General features: G+C 39.3%; 2 protein-coding genes across 2 annotated transcripts in view; both read right to left on the bottom strand.

Moving 5' to 3' along the window:
* Positions 1 to 12,123, bottom strand: part of LOC127232568 (vomeronasal type-2 receptor 1) — a 29,289-nt gene extending 17,166 nt beyond the window's left edge. Inside the window, exons 1-3 of the mRNA XM_051198665.1 lie at positions 11,885 to 12,123; positions 6,983 to 7,274; positions 1,904 to 2,776 (exon numbers count right to left, since the gene is read on the bottom strand). Coding sequence (XP_051054622.1) covers positions 1,904 to 2,776; positions 6,983 to 7,274; positions 11,885 to 12,123 — 1,404 coding nt within the window. The remainder of the gene's footprint in view (positions 1 to 1,903; positions 2,777 to 6,982; positions 7,275 to 11,884) is intronic.
* Positions 12,124 to 24,917: 12,794 nt separating this feature from the next.
* Gmps (guanine monophosphate synthase) overlaps positions 24,918 to 25,716 on the bottom strand; it is a 49,477-nt gene continuing 48,678 nt past the window's right edge. The window contains exon 16 of the mRNA XM_051198670.1: positions 24,918 to 25,038. Within this exon, the coding sequence (XP_051054627.1) occupies positions 24,937 to 25,038 (102 nt within the window). The 3' untranslated portion in view covers positions 24,918 to 24,936. The remainder of the gene's footprint in view (positions 25,039 to 25,716) is intronic.

Raw genomic sequence — 25,716 nt, 5'->3', positions numbered from 1 at the left:
GACCACTCAAAGCCATGTGAATGGGACCTTATCAAATATTCCTTCTTTCTTAAGCTGCAAGGGCTATCACTGTGAAGTCATCTGTCTTGAGTTAAAACTATTCCCCACTCAGAAGCTCAGACAAAATCTTCCTCTGAGACTCTTGGAGAGCTCTGTTTCTTCTTCTGGAAAGATCTAGGTGAAACTTATCCACAGACACCCCAACACCTCCATGAGTAGTAGGCTGCTCCCTCAGCTCTCTAAGCTTTAATTTTACAAGTCCTTTCTCTTTCTTACTCATTCAGTGTCCTAATAAACAAGACCCAACTGAGTTCTAAGAGTTCATTTTAGATCTGTTTATTCAGGGGGTCTTCTAGGTTATTTTGGGACTGAAGTAGTCACTTACCTTTAGTTAAAATATATTTCTACTTCTATAAGACAGCCAAATTTGGTGGTGGGCCATATCAGGGAACTTGTTATTGTCTTTTTACTCATATGCCTCCATGTTAAGGAACTGACTCCACAAGAAAGGCACACATACACAATAATAATAACAAAAAATAAAGAATAATTGTCAATGAGTGCTAAAGCAAGTAGGCCAAAAAGTATAAAGCAATACATTTTCAGAGCTTCAAAATATTGCCCAACAGGATAATGATTACTTCCCAAGGGAAATACGGCAATTTCCCACAGAAAGAATGGTGATAGCACTACAATCAAGTCACCAAAGTTAATAATAACATCAATAATTTAAAATGAAAGCAACAAGAAATGCAATGGCCCCAGCCATGCAGCCTCTGTTGTATTGAGAGGTATATAAGGGTAAAGTGATGATGATCAGTCAAGGAAGAAGTAACAAGTTAGAGATTGTCTTACTTAAAGTTTTCTATTGCTGTGAAGCAACACCATGACCACAGCAACTCTTATAAAGAATACATTTAATTGGGGTGGTCCATTTACAGTATCAGAAGTACAGTCCATTATGATCATAAAGAAGAGCATGGAACTATGCAGTCAGACATGATGCTGGAGCTGAGAGTGCTACATCTTGACGCAAAGATAATAGGAAGTCAACTGACTGTCACACTGAGGGAAGCTTGAGAAAAGATTTCAAAGCCCACCCGCACAATAACACACTTTCAACAGAAGGTGTGGCCCAGATTAAAAGTGTGCCCTCTGACCTCAAGGTTACTCTGAGCCAACATGAGACCAAAAACAAAAGGCATAGAAATGACTCTTCCAGGTAACACCCCAAAATCTTTACAGTTCTCCTACAGTTCTCACATTGCATGAAGCCTCTATAGTCTAGTTCCCTGAAAGCTAGATAAGACCATATGAGTAATATATGACTATGTGAGTGTAAGAAGAATTGTACATAATTTCCAGAAATGGTCTTTGTGCCATTCTTCCCTTTTGTTGCTTAAATGTGAGCATCCTAGAATACAACATAGGAACAGGCAAACTAGAAGAAACTGAAGGCTCTAAATCATTCAGTTAGTCCTAGAATATTTACTTTTAACTTTTATTTATGTTTTAAAAATTCAGCTTATCTAGTAAAGGAGTTATTTTTGTGGGGTCATGAACTCCACTCTGTTAATAAATGGGGACTTAAAACACACCTCCAGCCAGGCTTTAATGGTGCGCACCTTAAATTGCAGTACTCAAAAGGCAGAGGCAGGTGGATTTCTGTGAGTTCAAGGTCAGCCTGGTATACAAAGTGAGTTCTAGGACAAAACAGGGCTGTTATAGAAAAAGCTTGTCTCAGAAAAAAGAAACAAACAAACAAAAGATATACCCAAGTCAAATCGGCAAACCATTTAAGAGGTCATACAAGGAAATGTGACTATCAAATGCAACGGCAAATAGTTTTAAGGTCATGAATACTTATAAATGTTGTGCTAAATCAAGAAGTAAAACAACTCACCTGCCAGAACTCAAAGGTAGGTATATATGCACAAGTGTTATTCGGAGTATATGGCCCATGTCCCTCTTGACATCTGCTAAGGTGATCTAGAGCATAGGCCATAGTGTACACAGCTTGTTTGACATTGTTTGTGGTTCTGAGCTGAGATACATCCAGATAGGTATTTTTCAGGTCTTCCAGCTTCTCCTCTCCAGTGCAGAGCTGATCAGACATATCATACAATCTGTCTTCTTTGCCAGTCATATTCACTCTGTGGTCCACATTGTAAGGCACACTGCTATTGGGCCAGGTACAGTTAAAAGCAGTTTGCCAGAATTCAATGGTCAAGACATCATTTGGATCCTTGCTAGGGTGTACATCATAAAGAAATTCTTTTAATCCTGGTATAACTGATCTTGGTATAGCAAATCCAATAGTTCCACCAAAATATGGAAAGTACTCGGGCTTTGCAATGAGGGCTGAGGTAATCCAGGCTTCGCTGGCTATCCAGGTCCTGTCAGTTATGTTATGATGAACCATTTCCAGCACAAAGGGGCTGAGATCAATGTCAGAAGTAAAAAGCACAACAACTCTGGCAGTGGAATTCTTCACTGCATTGACAGCCTTTTGCATTTTCTCATTGGAGTAGACTTTGGGAATGGTTTCAGAGAAAGCGACACAGAGGTTGGAACTTTCCATTTTTTCTTTAAATGTTTTTACTCCATATTTTCCATAATCATCATCAGCTGCAATAGTCCCCACCCAGACCCAACCAAAGTGTTTGATGAGATTCACCATGGCCTCAGACTGGATCTTATCACTAGGTATTGTGCGAAGATAAGATGGAAACTGGAATTTGTCACTAAGAATTGAGCAGGAAGAAGTATAGCCCACCTAAAATAGAAAACATTTATAGTGATTAGAAAGCCAGAGCCAATTTTAAATGACAGCTTCAGAATATTCTGAGAGGGAAGTACTGAATAATCTCTTTTTCCTCACATTTTTCCCTGAAAAAAAAAAAAAGACTCACTATTCATATTCAATGAGTGGGCCTACAGATGGAAGTTTGGTCTGTGCTGTCAACTCCAAGGGGGTTAGAGCAGTCTACTATTGATAAAATTCAATGTAGTGTTTATCATGAATGACACTAAAAGTCAGGTCATTTTCCCTTTCCTTTATTCTCCCTGGAGATAAGGTCACTCCCCTGAGTCACAACATCCAGACTGTTCATCAACTTCAGTATCTCATGCACAAAGATGATGGAAGAAGTCCACCCCCCCATTCATTTGGTAGCACCAGTTTCTTTTGCTTACAGTGTCTTGATGGGAGATGTCATTTTGTAAATATGTTTCTCATACTGGTTAATGAATAAAGGCAGGAGTGACTAGGAGACAAGGAAGAAAGAAGAAGGAGGAAGGAGGAGTCAGCATGGGGAGAAAGGAGAGAACAGAACCGTTGGTCCCCGCTCTCCGGTAAGACCACATGGAAATACATAGAAATGGGTTAATACTTAAGACAGAGCTAGCCAATAAGAAACTAGTACCTGGCCAACAGCAGTATATCAATGTTGTTGTGATAATTGGGGCAGGCACGACGGCGGGACAAGACCGGCAGCAAGCGGAAAAACCTTATTCCTTACATATGGCGCCCAATGTGGGGCACGAACCCACGACCCTGGGATTAAGAGTCTCATGCTCTACCGACTGAGATAGCCAGGCAAATCAGAATGTGCTCTGGAAATGTCCTACAAAAAGCGGATGATAGCGCCCTCATAGTAGGCTTTGTGTGGCTAGTAATTGTTGTACCTGAGAGACCAGAGCTATATAAGCAGCAATTTCTAAAGGAGCCAATATATGAAATCTTTTGAGGACTGATACCAGAATATAGCAATTGATGACCCAGGTATTGATAGGGAAATTCTTGTTGCACCTTTTCTGGGTGCAGCCAGCTAGTTGAAGATTATGTTGCAATTTCCCAAAAGCCTCATTCACTTCCTTAAAATCTGGGCCAGGTAAAAGAATATCATCCATATAATGTATAATATACAGGGATTGGAATTTTTCTCTAATGGGGGCAATGGCCATCGATACATAAATTTGACAAATAGTGGGACTATTGGCCATTCCTTGAGGCAACACCACCCACTGATACCTCTTATAAGGCTCTTTAAAATTAATAGAAGGGATACTAAATGCAAATCGTTCACTATCCTGAGGATGCAAAGCAATGCTAAAAAAAAGCAATCTTTTAGGTCTATAACTAATAAATGATAGCCTTGATGAATACCCACAGGGGAAGGTAAGCCAGGTTGTGTTGCTCCCATAAGTTGCATACAATCATTAACAGCTCGGAGATCTTGTAAGAGTCTCCATTTTCCAGATTTTTTCTTTATAACAAAGATTGGAGTATTCCATGGGGAAGTTGAAGGAATAATATGTCCTGCCTCTAATTGTTCCTTTACAAGTTGATGTGCAGCCTGTAATTTCTCAATAGATAAGGGCCATTGCTCCACCCATACAGAGTTATCAGTTTTCCAGATAATAGGAATGGGAACAGGCTGCACAGCAATAGCCCCTAGGGAAAATTTCCCAGCCCAGAGCGATCTCTGGCTCTTTTGATAATTAAATTTTTAGATGCAACAGACTGAGGGTCACATTGTAGGAATTTACCCAGTCCTTTCCCTTGTACATAACTTTGGTCAGCCAGCATATTTTTAACAGGCTCAGTAGTAAGCATGGCTCCAATGGCCTGAAGCATATCATAAGGGATATGACTTAATACAAAAGGCTGAGAAAGATCTGTATGTCCTTCATCATCTGACCATTTAAGAAACTGAGTACTACATTCTGGAGCCACAGTAGTTCCTTTTTAAATGTCCTGGTTGTCCACACCCAAAGCAAGTCTTTGGCCTGGCTCCTCCATTGTCCCCAACTCTTTTCATAACTGAAGCTATAACCTGGCCCATAATGTAATGACCATCTATGTCCCAACATATGTGTATACAGTCATTAAGACTTTTGGCCTTATGGAGACATAAAGCCTCTTTAAAATACTTGTTTGCATTTTTGAATACCAATTGTTTAACCATGGGCATGGCATTTTCAACATCACCAAAAACGCTGTAGGAGGCGGTCTGCAAATTCTGAATAGGGCTCAGATGGTCCCTGCAATACCTTAGATAGTTGATCTCCTGCAGCTTTATTAGGCAGGGCTTTCCAAGCTCTAGTAGCAGCAGCAGCAATTTGAGCATAGACTGCTGGGTCAAAAATAATTTGAGCTGCAATGGTAGCACATTGCCCGATGCCCTTGAGCATATCTAAATTCCTAGCAGGAAATCCAGCAGCAGCATTACTTTGCATGGTTTCTTTGCAAAATTCGTGAAATTCGCCTCTCCAGAGCAAGTAGTCACCCCCACTCAGCATGGCTCTACAGAGCTGCATCCAATCACTAGGGGTGCGTTTTAATGCTGTGAAGTGTCTCACTTCAACTAATTTTGTTCTTTTCTTTCTTTTTTATCTTTCTCGTTATTATTTCATTCTGCCAGGACCTCTGCATGAGTAGACACTAAAACATAGATTGACAAAGGTCGTAAGAAGCTCAGATCTAAGCAAGCATTTTCTACAACAAAGTTCTTCAACATTCTCATTTTATATGTCTATAACTATGCACACAAAGAAGTCCTTTTTGTCATCCTTGTATGTATTTTCTATCTTTTGGGTCTTGATAATGGAACTTAGGTCACCATGTGTTGGTGACTGTTTTTGTGTATTTCTATAACTTAACTCTCCACATCACTCACTCTCTTTATCATGTTACTAATGCATCACTTCAAGTATTGCAATTCCATAGTTCCAGAACTGTCTGTTCCTTCATGAAGTCAATCTATTCTATGTCCTCTTTCCTTGTCCTTCTGTTTTATTCTTAATCTTCTGGCTAACATTTAAGGTCTTCTTTAGAGTCACACAGGCAGCAACATCATAGAAGCTATCTACTGGAAAGAACATTTTAAGAAGAAAAGACGGGACTGGGGAGATGGATCAGTAGGGAAAGTGCTTGCCATGCAAGCCTGATGACCTAAGTTCAGTTCCCAAAATCCAGGTAAAAGGTAGATGTAGTGGGACACATCTGTCATCTCAGCACTTCTGTAGCAAGACGGGAGGCAGGGAAAGGAGAATTGGTCAGAAGCTTTCAGGACACTTAGCTTCAAGTTTACTCGACAGCAACAATAACAAGAGAAAGCCTGCCTCAACTACGTTGAAGGCAAGAAATAACTCACTAAAGTTGTCCTCTGACCTCCATATTGATGCCATGGCAGTCATGTGCAATATTCTGTAAAGTTGTTTCAGCTTTCAGTAGGATATCCATTTTTCTTTGAAATTCTCAGACCCATTTCAGATTGTGAGTATGATGATTTAGGTCATGATTAAACAAGCATCAACAGAGACCAAAACCAAAGCATGTGCCTTATTCTAGGTATGAATCAACCACCAAGTGTTTATCCAATACTGTGGAACATGGTGATGCCATCAGTGCAAGAAGGATGTTGTGGGCAGTGTGGGCAGAGTAATACCAAATAACATCTCAGAAAGCCTCAGTTCTCATGGCTGAAGAGTCACTTAGGACATCGTCACACTCATCCTAGGATGTCTTTGTAGCTTACCTCAACCTCTCCTGCACTCCTTATTTTTTTAACAATTTCCACACACTGTATTCTTTAAACATTTTTGTTTGTTTTTCAAAATGGGGTTTCTTTGTATAACCGTATTTGTCTGTAGACCAGACTAGCCTCCAACTCAAGAGATCTGCCTGCCTCTGCCCCTGCCCACCCCCACCCCTGAGTTCTGGGATTAAAGAGTGAGTTCCACCATTTTTAAGTGTATGTGTGTGCTTGCATGAGTTTATGTGCACTGCGTGCACAAAAGAGGGCTTGAGGTCCCCTAAAACTAAAGTTTCAGAAGATTGAGAACCACAATATGAGTCTTGGGGACTGAATCTAGGTCCTCTGCAAGAAAGGCAAGTGCTCTTAACCTCTTAGCCATCTCTCCAGGCCCTGTTTCTATTTCTTTATAAGTAAGTACTCAGCACAACATTTTGAGATACCTGAGGCATGTAATACAATCCAAGAATTCTTGAAGCTGCAACTGACAAGGATGATCCCCCTGCTCCAACCATTCCTGCCAAAATTGATCCAGTGCTGTTTCTAAAATTGGGCTGGTACTCTTCTTGTCCTGTAAGAAACACTAAAGCTGACTCCATTGCTTTGGTGATGGTATAGCAGGAATCAAAGATCTGGTATCCCAGGGTGTGATTGGGCAAAATGTCCTTCCTCTCATTAATCTCTTTGATGGTGTGGATCATGGTTTTCATCCAGCGAAATCCCCGGAAGTTAAACCTGGAAAGGAAAAGCTTTTATGAGTGACTGACCAGTGGTGTTGGAGACATGGATGGGAATGGGAGTGTGAGTTGGGGTGGAGTGGGGTTGGGATGAGAATGAGGGACTTCCCTGGGAAGGAGCTTCATTTACAAAGTGATTACAGCTTTCTGCTGAAGCAGCAGCTGGTACCTCAATCCTAGGCTCTCATGGCATTACACTCTTCAAATATTCAAGTGTATATATATATATATATATATATATATATATATATATATATATATATCTTTTATATGCTGTTATTTTCTCAGATGGCCAATTATCTCTTTGTCACAAAAATATACTTCTGGTCAGAATTCTCTTCAACAACAGTTCGTTTTCTCCTCTCATGGGAAGTCCCTGGGGCCATATGATTCTTCTCCTTACCTTGACCTGAGTTTTTCTGAACATTATTATTGATTATAAAAATTACTAAAATACATTAAGAGCAGTCAGAAGAACAGACTGGTGCCTAGCCCAACTGTCATCAGAGAGGTTTCACCCAACAATTGATGGAAACAGATGCAGAGACCTGCAGTCAAACATTAGGTGGACCTCCAGGAATTCTGTGGAAGAAGAGGAGGAATTGTAGGGCCCACTAGTATCAAGAACACCACAAGAAAACCCATAGAACCAACTAACATGGGCTCATAGGAGCTCACAGAGTCTGAACCTACAACCAGGGAGCCTGCATAGGACTGACCTAGTTACAAGTTACAGTTGTGTAACTTGTAACTTCTTGTGGCAGTCCTAACAATGAGAGCAGGTGCTGTCTCTGACTCTTGTCTGCTTTTGGGGCCCTTTTCTCCTGCCAGATTGTCTCATGCAGCTTTAATAGGAGAGAGGGAGCCTAGTTTCAGGGCAGCTTGATATACCATGGCTGCCTTATATCCATGGGAGACCTGCCCTTTTCTGAAGAGAAACAGGGGAGGAGGAGTGGGTGGGGATGGGGGAGGCTGGAAGGACTGTGGTCAGCATATAAAAACAAACAAAAGATAAATAAATAATAAATATTTTATACAATTAAGGAATTCACTAAAATAATTAAGGCACTTAAAGCAGGAGTACAAAAAAAGCATTACAAAAATTATGTGTAATACATCTCCAATTGCATAATTCTTCTTCTGAAATTTAATTTTTAATACTGAAGGTTATTTATTACAATACATCATCCTTTTAAGTCTCTAGCCATTAAAATAGGTGTTGCAGTTCAATACCACATTTTTTTCAGTTCCTCCTCTATATAACAAGTAACTCTTCATTTTCTTCTTTTTCTCTTCAGTGTTAAAACATATTTTAACTTACCTAAGGCAAGGACTCCAACATGACTTTATGCCTTAAAGTCTTCTGTAGAAATTTAACTTTGTCTTTTCAGTAATTATTTTATTAAATACGCAACAGTAGGAAGCTGGAGAGATGGCTCAGAATTTAAGAGCTCTGTTGCTTTTACAGAACATCCAGGTTTAATTCCCAGCACCCACATGGAGGTTCACAAACATCCATAATTCCAGTTCTAGAGAATCTGATATCCAACTCTGGCCTCCACAGGCTGCAAACATGTACATTGTGCACATACATACATGCAGGGCAGGAAAAACATTCAAACATAAGAAATAAATAAATCCAATAATTTAAAAAAAATACTAAACATCAAATAACCCTTTTGGAACATTGGAATTTTCTTCCATGTCACTTTGATTGAATTTTCATTTTCTTTTGTTTCTTAAGACAGTGTAACACAACAGTGAAAAAATAGGTATAACACTTCCTGGTTATGAATCAGGAAAATAGCCAAACAGTTACAATACAAGATTTGCTAAAAGCAGCCATCTGAGTAGATGAGGAACAAAGGGACATCCAGCCTGGAAGGAACTCACAGACATCTGAGGATTAAAAGATGACACAGAAGCAAAAGGAGCCCCATGAGTTGAGGCTCTACAACAAGGGGATACATTAGTTAGTGTCAAGGAATGGAAAGAGTGATGTGATTGGACAAGGGAGGCTGGGTTGGAGCAGCACAGTGAAGGAAAGAAGACAGCAACAGACATTACAGCAGAAAATGCTGCACCAGCCCAGGCTGCTGTTTCCAGATTAACAATGGTGACATCATCAAACTTTTGAAATAAATGTTGCAGTATTTTTTTTTTATTTTTTAGTAAAATTATTCACTTCAAGAGCTAGAAAAATATTTGTCTGCTTTGAACCAGCAACTCTAGCCCTTGAGAAGTTAGCTGAGAAAGCAAATCTAATAAAGAAAACTGTTTAACCTCAAAGGGCAACACAAAGGGATTTTTAATTGTTTGTTTATTTTATTGGTGTTTTACTTGCTTGTATATCTGTGTGAAAGTGTAGGGTTCCCTGGAACTAGATTTATAAACAGTTGTGAGCTCCCATATGGATGCTGGGAATTGAACCCAGGTCCTCTGGAAGAGCAGCTGATGCTCTTAACTAATGAACCATTACTGCAGTCCCCAGAGATTACTGGAAAACTGGAACAAACTAATATGTCAACTGGTAGAACCTCAACTGTATGAGAATATTTTCCATCATTACAAAATAATCATCCAAAAAAAATGATGCAGTAGTAAGAACACAATTATACGTGAAACAGGCAATATAAACACTTTCTATAATTAAAGCTGCACATAAGGTATTTTAAGGATTAACAGTGAAATCATTTTAAATCATCACAGGATAATTACTAAAAAGATGGGATTTGTGGTAAAGTTTCTTTCATTCATTAATTTTCATTATGAGGTTAACAATATTTCATGGAAATCATAGACATATTTTATGACTAACAAACAAAACTTAAATACTCCTTTCTTTTCTCCTTTTCATATATACAGTCTTCCTGTTTTATGTACTTTTAACAGTGGACTACTGAAACTACTATTGTGTTAAAGTTGTTTATTTCAGAATAAAATTTCTCCAAATCCTAAGTTGAAGTTCTGAACAATTATTTAAAGTTTATGATTCAAAAAATAAAATTAATATTGTTTAGTTTGACCCTGGATTTTGAACAGCTCATATTGCATTGCAAGGAAAAGTTGAATCCTGGAAAACTGGAAGAGGCTTGGAGAACACTGGGGATGGGTAGACAGAAGGAACTATTGACAGATTCTGGTGGGAAATAATCATAAATATCAATTTAAAGAAATGTAATTTTTAACATTATATGACCAAGATGTAGCCACTCAAATCCTAATTCAATGATTACACAAATCCCAAAATAACCCTAATCAGGGAATTATTTTCAATAGGGCATAATTATTTTAAATAGGACATATCTCCACTGTTTCAACTATGATGTAGTAACATTATTTTTAAGGGAGAAAAACTTATATTTTAAAATCTGTGTATTGTCTTTACCATCTAACATTGCTGGGAGAGTAACCTTCGAAGAAGTTTCAGTGAAAGGTGAAGAACAAATTAAGTAATTCCATTCATAAAATATCAATGTGTTAAATTATGGTGAACTCTTAAGTGTTCATTTCAGATTATTGGGGATTAAAGAAATGAAAACTCCTATTATAAATAAAACTTGATTCTACAATAATCTATTTGTAAGTAAAATCTGGTCTTCTTCCTGCACTCCCTTTGCTTTACTATCAGAATGGAAAACAGTCACCAGCTTGAGGAAGGGATTCATTGTACATCTTTGTATTTTCTGAAGATGTAGAGGTGATTATTACCCTTCACACAATGATGCCTCAAATATGGAGGGTGAAACATTTCAAAGGAAAGAAGTTGTGATCAGTGAAGATGTGAAGCTGTCAGAAACTGCTAAATGTTTACAGTGTACACTGACAACTCTAAGGCACATGAAGCTTCATGGAAATGCCTAGTGTTAGGTAAAAGGCCCAGCTAAAACAATGCTTATGTTATATTATAACTGTTTAAAGGTGATTATATATGTAAAAATAAAAAGTTGCTTTCTGACAATAACTTGTTGGTAATTTGCTTTGCTTTCTTCAATTTGTGCCATTCTTTTCATACTAAAGTGGTTGTGGTATGTGTGTGTGTAATGTACAGATAGTTGTTCTATCCATTCTTTGCATGTCTCACAATTGATTACTGAAAAATTCTACTATCAGACATGGATCCTATTTTCTGAGGAAGGCAACTTGGAGGTGCAAACACTAAGGGCAAAAGCCTCCCAGCAGGGTAGGTCTTGCTCAGATACATCAGTCTCCCCTGCAGTGTGCTTCTCCTGGAGAGAGGTTTATCTTTGCTAATTAACAGTAAAGCTACAGTGTTACATAATTCTGCATCTGTCCTTCTCAAACCTCTGTGTGCACATCAATCAACAGACAGACGTCTTCTCAAGACATAGGTTCTCATTCTGAAAGTCTGGAAAGCAGCCTCTAACTCTACATGCCTAACAAGCTCTTACATGCTGCTGCTGCTGCTGCTGCTGCTGCTGCTGCTGCTGCTGCTGCTGCTGCTGCTGCTGAACCACAGAGCACTCTGTGAGGAGCAACCATTCTGTACCACATCAATGACTCCTGCTGGAGACCCAAGCCCCATGTCTGGAGACTTCTCCCCACTGTCTAAATTGACAAAAAAAAGAAGACTAAAGAATGGCTTACCCTTCACACATGGGTGATACTGGCTCCAAAATAGATTCATCTAGAGGGATGATCCTGGAGTGAATAGGAAACAGTCCTGCAATAACAAGTGAATGGTTTTTGGCATCTACATATCCAGACAAATTAAACTTGGCCATCAACCTGCATTGGGGTTCCTGTGTTGTTTTGTCCTGAGCTCCCAATTCAGCCCATAAAAATACAAGAAATCCTAGAGCCAAGCATATTGTTCTGATGGCCATATTAATAAGGTGTCTGAAGAAACTGACTAGTGTGGAAATCACACACGTTTTAGTGAAGCATCTTGATTGAGCGTTAGAGTGTATGTGTCCCAGTGGACTTGGCTTGCCACTACTTGTTACATAATTTTCATGTCTCAATCACAGGCCTTGCAATCATTTGCAATTTGTGGATCTGAACTGGGAGCTGAGTAACCCTTTGAGAAGAAACTTCTAAAAATTCCCTTATGCTTTGTAATAAATAAATGACAGAAATATGGATTCTGAGATTAAGTCATTTTATTTTGTAGAAACTGTCCCTCTCTTATCTAGCAGCGTTGGCTTCAACGAGTCATGCTGCAGCCAGTCCTGTGGGGTTTTCTCTTTGAGGGGAAAAGCATCTTGCTTCCTCATGAGGTACCAAAAGTATGACAGCGGTATCATTACCTCATTGATGACTGGGATGCTAACAAACTACCAGATATATTTAATGAAGTTATTTCATACATTCTGTTTCCTTTGCCTTTAAATACCACATCCATACTCTCAACACCCACTCTATAGATTCAGACTCATAGCTCTGGTTTCTTCTGAAAAAGTCTCCCCTTTCTCCCTCCATCCTCTCTCCCTCTCTACTCCTCTCCTCTTTCCCTTCGTAGGTCTACTCCCCCTTTCTACTGTCATACCTGGTATTCCCCCATTCTACTGCTGAGCCACACCTCTAGTCCATCTGTTTCCTTTCCTACTGGCCCCTGCTCAGAGAAAGACCTCTCTTAAGAGATCAATTTACCCTTCTTCTTATTCCTCCCCAGTTACCCCCTTGTCCCCTTTTCAAACATCTCTCCTTCAAGTACAAAATTCGTATTTTCAGAATACAGCCCAAAGTATTAGATCTTGAAAACAGTGTAGCGCCTTTATCATGTAACATTTCTCCAAAGCACTTTCCTCCCAGATGCAATAGACACCCATACAAATTTGATGTACTCTGGGAGTATTCTGACACAGAATAAGCTAAAAGGAGATTTTTTTTTTTTTTTTTTGAGTCATTCATGATCTAGTAACACGATGGAATGGAGAACCTTTTAAATCTTGTCCTTAAGAAAAAAAGTGTAACCCCTCACCAGCTGCAGCACTCGGGAGAATGGGCCCTGAACCTCCCCTAGGCAGTTCTGTACTGTAGATAGGGGTGTGGGTAAGCCAGTCCTGAGGGCATGAGAGGGGCATAGCCGATACCATTTCCCTTTTCTTTGTGGTGGTGAGGGTGAGAGAAAATTGCCCTGGCCACTTGCCCCTGCCACCTGTGGTGGGCATGCGAGGTGGAGGTGGGGGGGCGGTACCCTCCTCTTTACTAGCCCCAGCACTCGGGAAAGTAGGCCCTGCAACTCACCGGGGCAGCTGAATAGAGCTGATCCTACTGGGTGCAGGTGAACCAGCGTGAGAACATGAGAGAGATCTGGCCCAGCCCCTCATTTGCCCTGTGATGGTGTGGGTGGGGGAGAGATGCCCTCTCCACTACCCCATATCCCACCTCCCCAAATTCCCCACTCCCTGCCCCTAGCCATCTATGGTGAGTTGGGAAAGTTGGCCCTGAGTTCATAAAAGCAGGAGAGCTGTTCCTGATCCTCACCAGCTGCAGCACGCAGGAGAATGACCCCTGCACCTCGCCTGAACAACACAATAGAGCCCCTGATGGTATAGGCATGAAAGAGCCCACCCTGAGGGTGTGGAAGTAGAACTGGCCCTGCCCCTTGTTCATTAATTCAAGGAGTGAACCAGCTGGGGCAGTGCAGGAGCACTCACCCTGGTGGTGAGGATGAAGAGAGCTGGAGGCCTGACCAACACTGCCACTACCTGGGCCTAGAACCAGGGTTACGAGTTGGCCCACCACAATAACCACTCCATCCCTCTGGAACTGTAAGCCAAAATAAATTCTTTCCTCTCTATGTTGTTACTGGTCATGGTATGATGTGGGATAATGCTCTTGTTCTCTGTAAAGATTTGTCACTCATATTGGTTTAATAAAAGGCTGATTGGCCAGTAGCCAGGTAGGCAGTATAGGCAGGGCTACCAGACTAGGAGAATACTGGGAAGAGGAAAGGCAGAGACACAGTTGCCAGTCAGATGCAGAGGAAGCAAGGTGAGAGAGAATACCTTACTGAGATAAGGTACCAAGCCACATGGCTAAACATAAATAAGAATTATGGGTTAATTTAAGTTGTAAGAACTTATTAATAAAATGCCTAAGCAATAGGCATATTATAATTTATGATTAATATAAGCTTCTGTGTTTATTTAGAGCTAAAGGGTCTGCGGGACAGAAACTTCTGTCTACAATGGTATTTTGTCACATCAGACATATTTAATATGATAATTACTATACATAATTAATATGATAAAATTAAAAAATTGAAAAACTATATGGAGATTGAAGTGGTTAATTTTGCATTACAAGGGAATGGACCAGAAATAGAGGCAGACAAAAATGTTAAATTTTTTAATTAAGAATTACAACCAGCCATTTTTTTTCTTGTTTCAATTTTTATTAAAAGTGTTGTTCCAATTAGTAAAACAAAAGGCCATGAATTTGAAAGAGAGCAGGGGAGAGTAATGAGCATGTTATTCTTTACTGTGGAATATCATTGTTTCCCGGCTTTAGTCAGTTGTTCACTGCACACACAGTTCTTGCAGAGCTTGGTTCCTGACCCCCTCATTGGTGACTCACAACTCCCTGTAACCCCATCTTGAGGGTCTGACACCCTCCCCTGAACTCCAAGGGTCCTGCACTCACACATACTCATACATAACCCCACACATATACACACAGTTTAAAAACAAAATCTTAACAGAGACAACCTTCACAAAAAAGAAATTTGAATTTTCACTAAAAAAAAGTGAAACACTCTGAAATCAACCATCAAAGAATTTCACCAGTGAAACACACCATTCTCCATCTTGGCTCTTTTTCTTTTAGGTTTTTAACTTATTCTTTGAAAGTGTCACACATGTTATAGCATTTTGCTCATTTTCATTTCTATTACCCTCTCTCATTTCATTTCTATTACCTCCCCTACCTGTTTAAGCTCTTCATCACAAGTCCCCCAATTTTTCTTTTTCTTTATTCTTCTCTTATACACTACACCCCAAACACAGTTTCCCTTCCCTCCACTCCACCCAGGCCCCCAACACAACCCCTTCCCCCCCAGATTAATTTCTCCTCCATTTTCCCTTTAGAAAATAGCAGGCCTCCCAGAGATATCAACTGAAAATCACATAACAAGATGCAATAAGACTAGGCACAAACCCTCATATTAAGGCTGGATGAGGCAACCCAATAGGAGGAAAAGGATCCCAACAGCAGGCATAAGTGTCTGAGACACCTGCACTCTCATAAAAACCCCAAGCTGAACAACCACAGCATGTATGCATAGGACCTAGTGCAGCCCCACACAGCCTCTGTGAGTCCTCCATGAGTCCTGTTTAGTTGATTCTGTGTTCTTCAGGTGTCCTGGACCCCTCTGACTCCTACAATCCTTCCTTCCCACTTCTGCAAAGTTCCCTGAGATCCTCCTAATGTGCTATGGGTCTCAGCATCTGCTCCCATCAGCTGCCAGAGGAAGCCTCTGTAATGATGATTGGGCTAGTCACTAATCTGTGAGTATAACAGAATATCATTAGGAATTTGACTTTTTTCCTTTTATTAGTACAGTCTGGTTCTACCCTAGGTCTTCCCAGGTTCCTGAGCATCCCGGCAGTATTGGTATGGACTCCCTCTCATAGGTTGCCTCATGTTAGACCAGTCATTGGTTGGTCACTTCCAAAACTCTGAACCACCAATGCCCCATAACACCTGGTAGGAAGGACAGGTTGTGGGTCAAAGGTTTTACTGCCGGGCTAGTGTCCCAGTCCCACAGTGGAAGACTATGCTGGTTACAGAAGATGGTCAGTTCATGCTCAATATCCTCTATTATACTAGGAGTCCTCGCTAGGGTCACCTCATAGGTTCCAGGAAGTTTCCACAGCACTAGGTTTCCACATCATGTCCCAAATGCCCCCTAGTCCTCTTGTCTCTCCCTGTATTCTCTCCCTCTATTCCTCACCTGATCCCTCCTGTTAGCATCCTCACCTGCCCCCAGTGCACCCACAAAATCATTCTATTTCCCCTTCCCAGGGACATCCATGTGCCCCCCCCCCAAATCTTTCCTCTTTAATTTCTCTGGGTCTGTGGATTGTTATATGATTATCATTTACTTATCAGCTAATATTCACTTATAAAAGAGTATATATAATGTTTGTCTTTCTGTCTGGGTTACCTCACTCAGGATGGTTTTCTCTAGTTCCATACATTTGCCTGTGAATTTCATGATGTTATTAATTTTTTTTTTTTTTTTTTTTTTTTTTTTTTTTTTTTTTTACTGGAGTAGTACTCCATTGTGTAAATGTACATTTTCTTTATGCATTCTTCTGGTGAGGGACATCTAGGTTGTTTCCAGGTTCTGGCTATTATGAATAATGCTGTTATGAACTAGTTGAGCTAATATCCTTATGGTTGATGGAGCATCCTTTGGGTATGTGCCCAAGGATATACACCCTGGGTCTTAAGGTAGATTGATTCCCAATTTCTAAGAAACCACTATACTGATTTCCAAAGTAGCTGTACAAGTTCACATTCCCACCAACAGTGGGGGAGTGTCCCCCTTACTCCACATCCTCTCCAATATAGGTTGTTGTTAGCGTTTTAATCTTAGCCATTATGACAGGTATAAGATTTGTATTCAGTATTGATTTGCATTTCCCTGATAGCTAAGGATGTTGAACAATTCTTTAATTATCTTTTGGCCATTTGAGATTTTTCTGTTGAGAATTCTGTTTAAATCTGTACCCCATTTTTAACTGGATTATTTGTTATTTTAGTATCTAGCTTTTTTCATTTTTTTAGAATTTTTTATTTTATGTGTATTGGTGTATTCCCTGCATGTATGTCTGTGTGAAGTTGTCAGATACCCTAGATCTTTTTCCATTCTGTAGGCTGCCATTTTGTCTTATTGACAATGTCCTTTGCCTTACAGAAGCTTTTCAGTTTCAGGAGGTCCCATATATAGTTTATCTCAGTGTTTTTGCTACTGGTGTTATATTCTAGAAGTAGTCTCTTCTGTCAATGCATTCAAGGCTACTCACTTACTCTTACACTTACTCTTACAGTTGAGAGAGTGCCTGAACTGGCCTTCTCCTATAATCAGATTAGTGACTATCCTAATTGTCATCATAGAACTTTCATTCAGTAACTGATGGAAGCAGATACAGAGACCCACAGCCAAGCAATGGACCAAGCACCAAGAGTCCAGTTGAAGAGAAGGAGGAGGAATTATACAAGCAAGACTGGATCAAGATACCATAGAGACAGATGACCTGAGCTCATGGGAGCTCATGGACTCTGCTATGGAGCTTGCATGGTACTGACTTAGCACCTCTGCATGTGGTTGAGTTGTGTAGTTTGGTCTGTTTGTGGGACCAGGATTGTTCCCTGGCACATGAGCTACCATTTTACTATTCTCTATGGTGGGATGCCTTACTCAGCCTTGATGTAGGAAAAAGAGGAGCTTGGTCCTGGCTCAACTAGATAGGCCATGCTTTCCTCCAATGGGAAACCTCTCCTCTTCTGAGGAGTGAATGGGGGGTGGTGTATAAAGGAGGTAGGGAGAGGGAATGGGAAGAGAGTAGAAGGGAAACAGTGGTTGGTATGTAAAATAAATTTAAAGTTTTTAATTTAAAAATGCAAACAAAAAAGTATCTTCAAGCAGAGTTCTATTTAGAGCATTATTTAGAAACACTATAATAGTTTTTAGCACATTCTGTAAACTGTCAGTAGGTAGATCAAACATTTGCAAAACTTCCAGATGAAAATTTATATGGAACCCTTCAGACACTTGACTGTGACTTAAAGCTCACACATTTAATTTTCCCCCAAGGAGAAGGGTTCCTGGCTAAAGAAAGGCTCTTCTATACAGCAAATGTAAACTTGTTAACTATAACCTATAACCAAAGTTTGTGGAGGCAGAAAACAAAACAAGCAAACAAACAAACAAAAAAACTGTCTTTTATCCCCACAATAAATGGCATGGGTATAGCTACTTGTCTTCTCCATGGCATCTTCTTTGTTTTTGTTTTTTTTGTTTCCAGTCTGCTGCTTCTGAGTTCACTGTCCCTGAGGACTAGGATTCAGGCTTCATTGTCTTCCTATGGTTCTAAAAAGAAGTGGCCAAGCTTTAATGAGCACATAGAACTCAATAACTTTGCTCAGCAGCTCCAAATACAAATAGTGCTATTCTGTGTCTCAGAAAAGGTACTACAAAAATCAGCATGACATTGCAATGGCTTGATAAGATGTGGACCCAAAAGATACACATGCCCCACTAGTAATCAACCCTGGTTGAGAACACAAAAGATGAACCTTTTTTTCTTTTTCTGTACATAAAGCCTTTCTCAAACAGCTGACATTAAGATGCATATTCCAAGTTCACACAGAAACATTGCCTGCCTTAATCAATAGCGTTGGGTGTAATTCAACACTGCTCCCTATCCCCACTCTATCCCAAATAAGATAAAGACAGAAATGTCATTTAGTAAACAGAACTCCTAGCCATTTAGAAACCCCTCTACATCTACCTTTCTACAGAGTAGAAAGAGCCTGATCAGAAAAAAGGAAAGCATGATATCAGTCCACATGTTTCACAAGTGCACTGGCCTGTGAATCCAGTACTGGGGAGGTGCAGGTAGATAGGAGGATCAAGAATTCAAGGCTAGACTGAGGCTATATAACCAGTTCCAGGCCAGCCTAGGCTACATGGGAACCTTGCCTCACAAAAACAAAGTTTCTTATCCAATAATGAATTAATAGTTTGTTGTTTTACTTTCAGCAAAAAATTGGAGCAAAAACAAGTTAGAAAGACAGCAGAACAAAAGCATGGCATCATCTGAAAAATCTGCCAACTGATTAGCAACTTTGGGAACCACCAGTTGTGTATCACATGGTTACTCAGTCACTAAGTTCTCATCTTTCAACCTGATAACAAAAATAGGAGCCTGATCTGAATTGAACTGTTACATTTTCTTTTTGTTTAACAATTTCCAAATTTTTAGAGAAGTTTGTTGAACACACTGTCACTAAATATGTGTGTCCATGCAAGTATGTAATTCTTGGTACTCCCCAATAAAATGCTATAAAAATCTAATTCAATTTATTATGTCTTCATCACACATAATCAAACAGAAGCTGCATTGGAAAGAATCACAAGATGTAAATTTCTTGCACTTAACTAAATACATTTTTATTCCACAAACATTTTTTTCTTAGAGTAAATGACAATCATTGTAATGTAATTAAACAAAGGCAACTTGACAAAAGGCTCTTGTGTTTTCAACCATTTTACATAGCCACATTAAGTGGGAATTTTTAAGTGGTTTTCACTAACATTAATTTAAAGAGAAATTTGGCAATGATGTGACACAGGCATAGCACTCTAAAGATTAAACATAGTATCAAGGTTAGATTAGGATGCCTGGATTCGTTTCTTAGGATCTAATTGACATAAACTCCTTAATATAAGTCACAAATATTACAAAATGAACAAAAAACTTACCCTGGTGTTAAATGTAGTATTTTTTTAAATGGAGAATGACAATTTTGATTTGTGAAATCTTCAAATTTAAACTCAAAACATTTTTCATCTTTAAGCTGCAGTAAAATAGTAAGGCTTCTCAAAATAAAGTTCAGTGCACTCATTTCTGAGACAGCAGACAGCCATCCCTGGTCACTGACTGGAACACAACCACAGCAGAGCCCTGTGGCTGTCAGAAGCATCAGCTCAACCATGTTTCTGCCCATGATTTCCTCTAATCTTCTCTGAACAAGATGGCTCTGTACTGTACATGACACAGTTCCAACAAGAAAAGACCACAACACTTATGATGTAGCTCTGTAGACAAAAGCTTGTATATCAGGCCAAACATACTGGGTATAACTCCCAGCACTACAAAAGAGATTAGTAAGGGTAATCTATATTGTGAGAAACTAAACACTTACATAAGATGAATATTCAGAATATCATATTTGTCACTAATTTCAGAAGTACACATATAAACATTTTCAGCTGATCATTTAATGAAGATACCCAAAGATTGTATCCACTGTTAACACTGAACAAGATGTTGACATGTTCCTACATACCTAAGGGGAGTTGATTAAGCTTACTGCCCAGACCTGTTAATAACATGCAATTTCTTGACAATCTGTCCTCTTTGCTCTTGCTTCCCATTTTTGTAAACACCAAGACTTAATAACAAATTATGAAATCATTTCCTCTTTTATGAAGTTTACTAAAGAAAAGAGATTGAAGTAATTGCATATTAACTTAGCAAATTGGTTTTATAACCAAATCATTGCAACATGAAAGACCATGTCACTAACAATTACATAGTGACTGATTCACAAAAACCATACTATTCATTTCAATTAATAAAATATTGCTCAATAAAAAAAAATATGTTTAGAGGATGTTTACACTCATTTCATTTAAATGTCAAGGCTGTAATAGCCACAGAAGACATAACTTCCTTAAGAATATGTTCTTCAGAGGTATGTAACTTCACTAGATTACTGGAGATTCAGGTTTCTAGACAATTCGTATTTTGGTGCTTCTGAATATAACATTATTTACAAGGTTCACAGGAAACAACTATTTTAATAGGTAAGTTACAACAGTACTGTTGCTGACTCCAACTGAGAAGGCATCTCTTGTTTTAACAGCTAATAACCACCTGGCACAGCTCCCAAAGCTTTTTCAGGAATAACTCAGTTCATGACAAAGGGGTCTCAGAACTGGAGATGGCTACAACACAGGGGTAGATATCTTCAAGAGAAAATTAGGAGTGTGACGAAAGAGAGTCCACGAGGTTGCTTATTCACCTCTCACATGGGTAAAAGCATCAGCTGTCGGACAGATCCTCACATAGGCTAGTAAGCCTGACATCTGGAGTATAGATGCAATCAGATCCAGAAATGTGGTCCTGAGATCTGAACTTAGTGAGGATCTCAGCAAGACTCCAATCTTCATTCCTCACCTGTCAGACTAACTCTTTAAACTCTAACAAGAGACTGGCTATATCCCTTAGTAGTAATTTCTTCCCACTGACAAACTTAAAACTAGGGATGGAATCATCCCCACCCTACTCTAATTTAGTCACATCTGAGTGTTTGTTTACTTCCTTAGACAACAACAACCATGACTGGGATCAAGATTTCCATGGAATATGACTCTTATGTACATAGTGTGTCTACACATTGTGGGGACTCCTCATCTAGCTGTTAAATGTTCATAAAGCCATTATTACAACAAAAGCCTCATGTGGTAAGTTTTCCTCTGCCACCTGATACAAATATTTCAATTAAGACAAAAGAGAATTCTCAAGTCCATTTAACCTGTACTCAGTTTCCAGTTAAATCTAGACTTGGACCAATTAAAGGAGTACCCTACCCACCACTGAGGCAACCATGAAGGCTTGCCTTCCAAAAGCACTCTGGAGATTCTCAGAGAAGAGAGGTGAGGGATGTTGTCATGCAAGAGAACACTGTTTCAGAACACTGAGAGTGAGAAATGTTCAGATATGGTAACATTTGTGAGAGGTAATGGGACAGGGCCTCCAGCACCCAAGTAATACTTGGGTGCTCTAACAGCACTTGATCTCTGATTAGTTGTACCAACGAAGTCTACCTTTTCAACACAGAATCAGAAAGTGTGAATTCCACTTCCTGCTCTGCCAATAATTAATAGTTTGCATACTATTTGCTGTCAAAGCTGAAACACATTCTGGCAGCCCTGCCCTGCAAACACTGTGATGAGCATTTTCAACAATCTGACATGACCAAATCTTAATGGTTCTTTAGCTGGCAGTGATGGTGGTGGGTGAATAGGAGTTTGTGCTTAATGTTTAAAAATTTATAAGTCTTTCCATTGTCTCCTGTTATGATGTTGTTGTTGTTTATAACAAGAATGCACCTAGGCATGTGGCTCAGTTCATAAAGTACTTGCTAAGCATATACATGGCTCTGGGTTCAATCACCAGCAAAGCATAAACTGGGCACCTCTAATTCCAGCACTAGGAAGTGGAGGTCAGATGTTCAAGGCCATCCTCAAATACATGAGGAACTTGAGGCTGAGCTACATAAATTGTTTCAAAGTGGCAGAAAATATATTCAGGATTAGGTGTGATGTTGAAACTTCATAAGACATGGCAAATGGATTAAACATGACTAGTCTAGGTCCACATATTTACTTAACAGCAAGGCAAAAAGCAAGATAGACAGTGTTTCCTATTTCAAATGATACTCTCAGTCTTAATGTAGAATTCACTAAAACTGACCATCTGTAGCTAAATGCAAAGACAACAGGGAAATCAACTTTTATGATTTACGGTTGTATGCAGCTACTCCAAGATAAAGAGAAAGAACTGTACAATCCTATTACTAAGAAACATATAAAAACTTGTCCTCAGAAATTATGTCAGGCTATTATTACATCCAAAACAACTGACCATCACTGACAGATCCATTAAGACAAGGCAAGGATTTATTTGTTTGGTTGTTGAAATTTCCTGGTCTGCACATTTTAGAATAAATTACATTTTCACTGGTCTCACTTCCTCTAATAGTTATAAAGAAACAAAAAACAATTACATAGAGAAGTGTCCCAAGTAAGTAGTGGAATATGTCAAAACAGCCCAGGCTATCAAGTTATAACTGTGACTATGCACAAAGTCTAAGGAAAAAAGCAAACAACACGTAAGATCATATGATTTGAGGCCTAGATTACACTTAATAGAAGGATGGCTACATCCAAGAAAACTTGGCAGTTGGTTCTTAAAAGTCACTAGTAACCATTTCCAAGATGAGCTTGTGTCCTTCACTGTAACTATTTTCAGTAGTTCAGATGAAGTACTGCGATGTCATCAAGTAAGCTATACAAGGCAAACATGACCACACACAGTAAACATGAAAATAGTAATCTTTCAATCCCAGACAGTTTCTATGTCATGTGCAGGTATGTTTTGGAGAAAAAAAATTTTTTCAGAGTACGGACTACATAAAAAAACGTCTAAGAGAATGTATTAAAAAAATACTAAATACATTTTAACTCCAATCTCTCTAAGATTTGAATATCACATACATCACCAATGTCCAGAATGCAAAGATTACAAATGAGCAGCACTTCTAAATGTACGTGATCACTAATTAGTTTTATATAGATCATGGCAATAAGCAGTGTGGCACAAATACCTCAGGGAAAAAACATTCATAACCTCCCTAATAACTGCTGTTTACATCACAGACATTTTTGCTACAATAGGAAGGTTTTTCATGTAATCAAACATACTGACACCTTGCTAAGCATTTTATAGTTGCTAGTTCCCATTCAGAAATAACACAACTCTCAATCTGCTTAAATCTATCATCTTCCTGTTAGAAGTCCACCGGGAGAGCTTCCTCACGAGGACAGACAATGAACACTTGACTTTCCGTATAAGAAAAATACTCTGTTCAGGTCTGGCTGTCTGTTGTTACAGAGGGATCTTTCCCTCTTGGTTCAGCAGAAGTCTCTGGCTATCCTCTGGACTAGCCAGGCAAGATGACTTCTGCCATATAGCCTCATTTAACGCTGAATACCAAATAGAAATTAGTCAGAGAAATAAGACAGCAACCTTAGGTAAAGGTGGGTAAGAAAACATGGTAATATTTTACAATTTAACTATTTTTACTCCCCTTTTCAGGCTTGAAAGACTGTCATAAAGAGCCTGTAAGGAACTGTTAGAAATGGCACTAAGTCCTGCACTGGCCATGAACCCTCTCCAGAAGCTAGTAAGTAGAAAAAGGGGACTGGCAAATACCTTACATCAGTCAAGACTTCTACACAGGGTAGCATGGATCAGACCTAGGTATCTCGTTTTACAGTTTTTTCCTACGTAATAGAAACATTTCCTCTCCCACTTGTATGTGGTGGGAACAAATCATGGCTTCTGTGACCTAGTTCTCTGGCCAGGCAAACAAAAAGAGCAACTTCTCATCTTCACCTTTTCTGAGACAGCCTCTTTCAGGAAAAGTGTGAATTCTTTCTACACAGCTATAGAATCAGGTGACACAGGCTGGGAGGATAAAGCTCCTTGCTTATAGTAACAAGATGACAGTTAAAAGTATGAAACATGGTTGAAAGACTGATAGCACTCAATTCCTTCCTGCCATGGCTGTGACATCATAACACTCTAAGTACTCCCATAATAAACTCCTGGTATTTTACAACTTTGAAGCATCTGACATTTTACTTCCATTAGTACCCTACCCTAAAAGTGTCTGAACAGCTTTCTTATATCTTTCTATGCTATATACAGCACTTTCTCACCCTTTGGAGAAATTACTTATGGGAAAATTCAGATTCTCCAAAAGGTACACATAATAAATCACACTGGTAATTAAAGGATATTTCTAATAGGAAGCAGACAGAAGCCACAGTCACCTATCATCATAGACAGACATCAAGAGTTCATAAATAAGAAGTGAGGCAAAAGCAAGAGCCATCTGTCTGCATTGGGGCAATGGGGCCTTGACTATTTACCCATTCATACAAACTCTTCAGTCCCTTTTGATCATTCTCAGCTCCAAACTTAAGCTGTGTGTCGCTGCTATGAGAACTCAGGTATGAAGTAGCTGCTTCAGCAACATTTTTCACAGTGTCATTGACTAGTGGTTTTTAATGAGCCTCCATTGCACACACTTCTTCAACAACACATTTATTACTCCCACTCAGTGGTTCCCGGGGGCTTTGATGTTAGGTCATACATAATTCTAGAAATTCCAGGAATCTTCTTTATCTCAGTGACCATCTTTAGCACCACCTGTTTGCAAAACAAAGATTACAAGAAGAGTGAGAATCCACTGCATGTTCAATAATCCTACAGGGCTTATACTTGCACCTTAAAATTAAAATGAACTACTTTGGCTATTATTCTTCACATAAGAGGGATGGCTCTACATAAACTTAAGTAATCCAATTCTCCCTATAGGAACAGTGACTGAAAGTCAGTACTCCTCAAAGTATTTGACACTGCAATAGCATCCAAGCATGTCGCTTTATATGTTAATGCAATACTTCATAAATTATCTATGGCTTAAACATACAACTCCAACACTACGAAATATCACACAAAGCACTCTAATAATGACCTCTGTCAAGGACAGCTTGATCACTTGACTGCCTTGAAGATCTGACAAATGTGGCCTTAAGAAAAACAGATGCTAAACATTCCCCAACCTGCCACCCAGCAGGACCCTTCCTAAGCCCCATGTTAGTGCACTAAAAGAGTTCAACTAATTAAAGTCTCAGTTCAACTTTTCACCTGCTGCTGTATAAATAACTCCTTTGCATACTTTGGTAGAAAGATAAGGAAAGTGCTTAAAAAAAAAAAAAGAGGAATTGTAGGGTTCCATTGCTAGAAGTGTTTGCCTAGCATGCATAAGACCCTCTAGGTTCAATCCCCATCAAGGTGGTACATGCCTAGAATCCCAGCACTTAG

This window comes from Phodopus roborovskii, unplaced genomic scaffold (genome assembly GCF_943737965.1).
Source record: "Phodopus roborovskii unplaced genomic scaffold, PHOROB, whole genome shotgun sequence".
In the NCBI taxonomy this organism is placed as follows: domain Eukaryota; kingdom Metazoa; phylum Chordata; class Mammalia; order Rodentia; family Cricetidae; genus Phodopus; species Phodopus roborovskii.
Note: the sequence above shows the minus strand (reverse complement) of the source record. Positions and strands in the feature narration are given on the sequence as shown.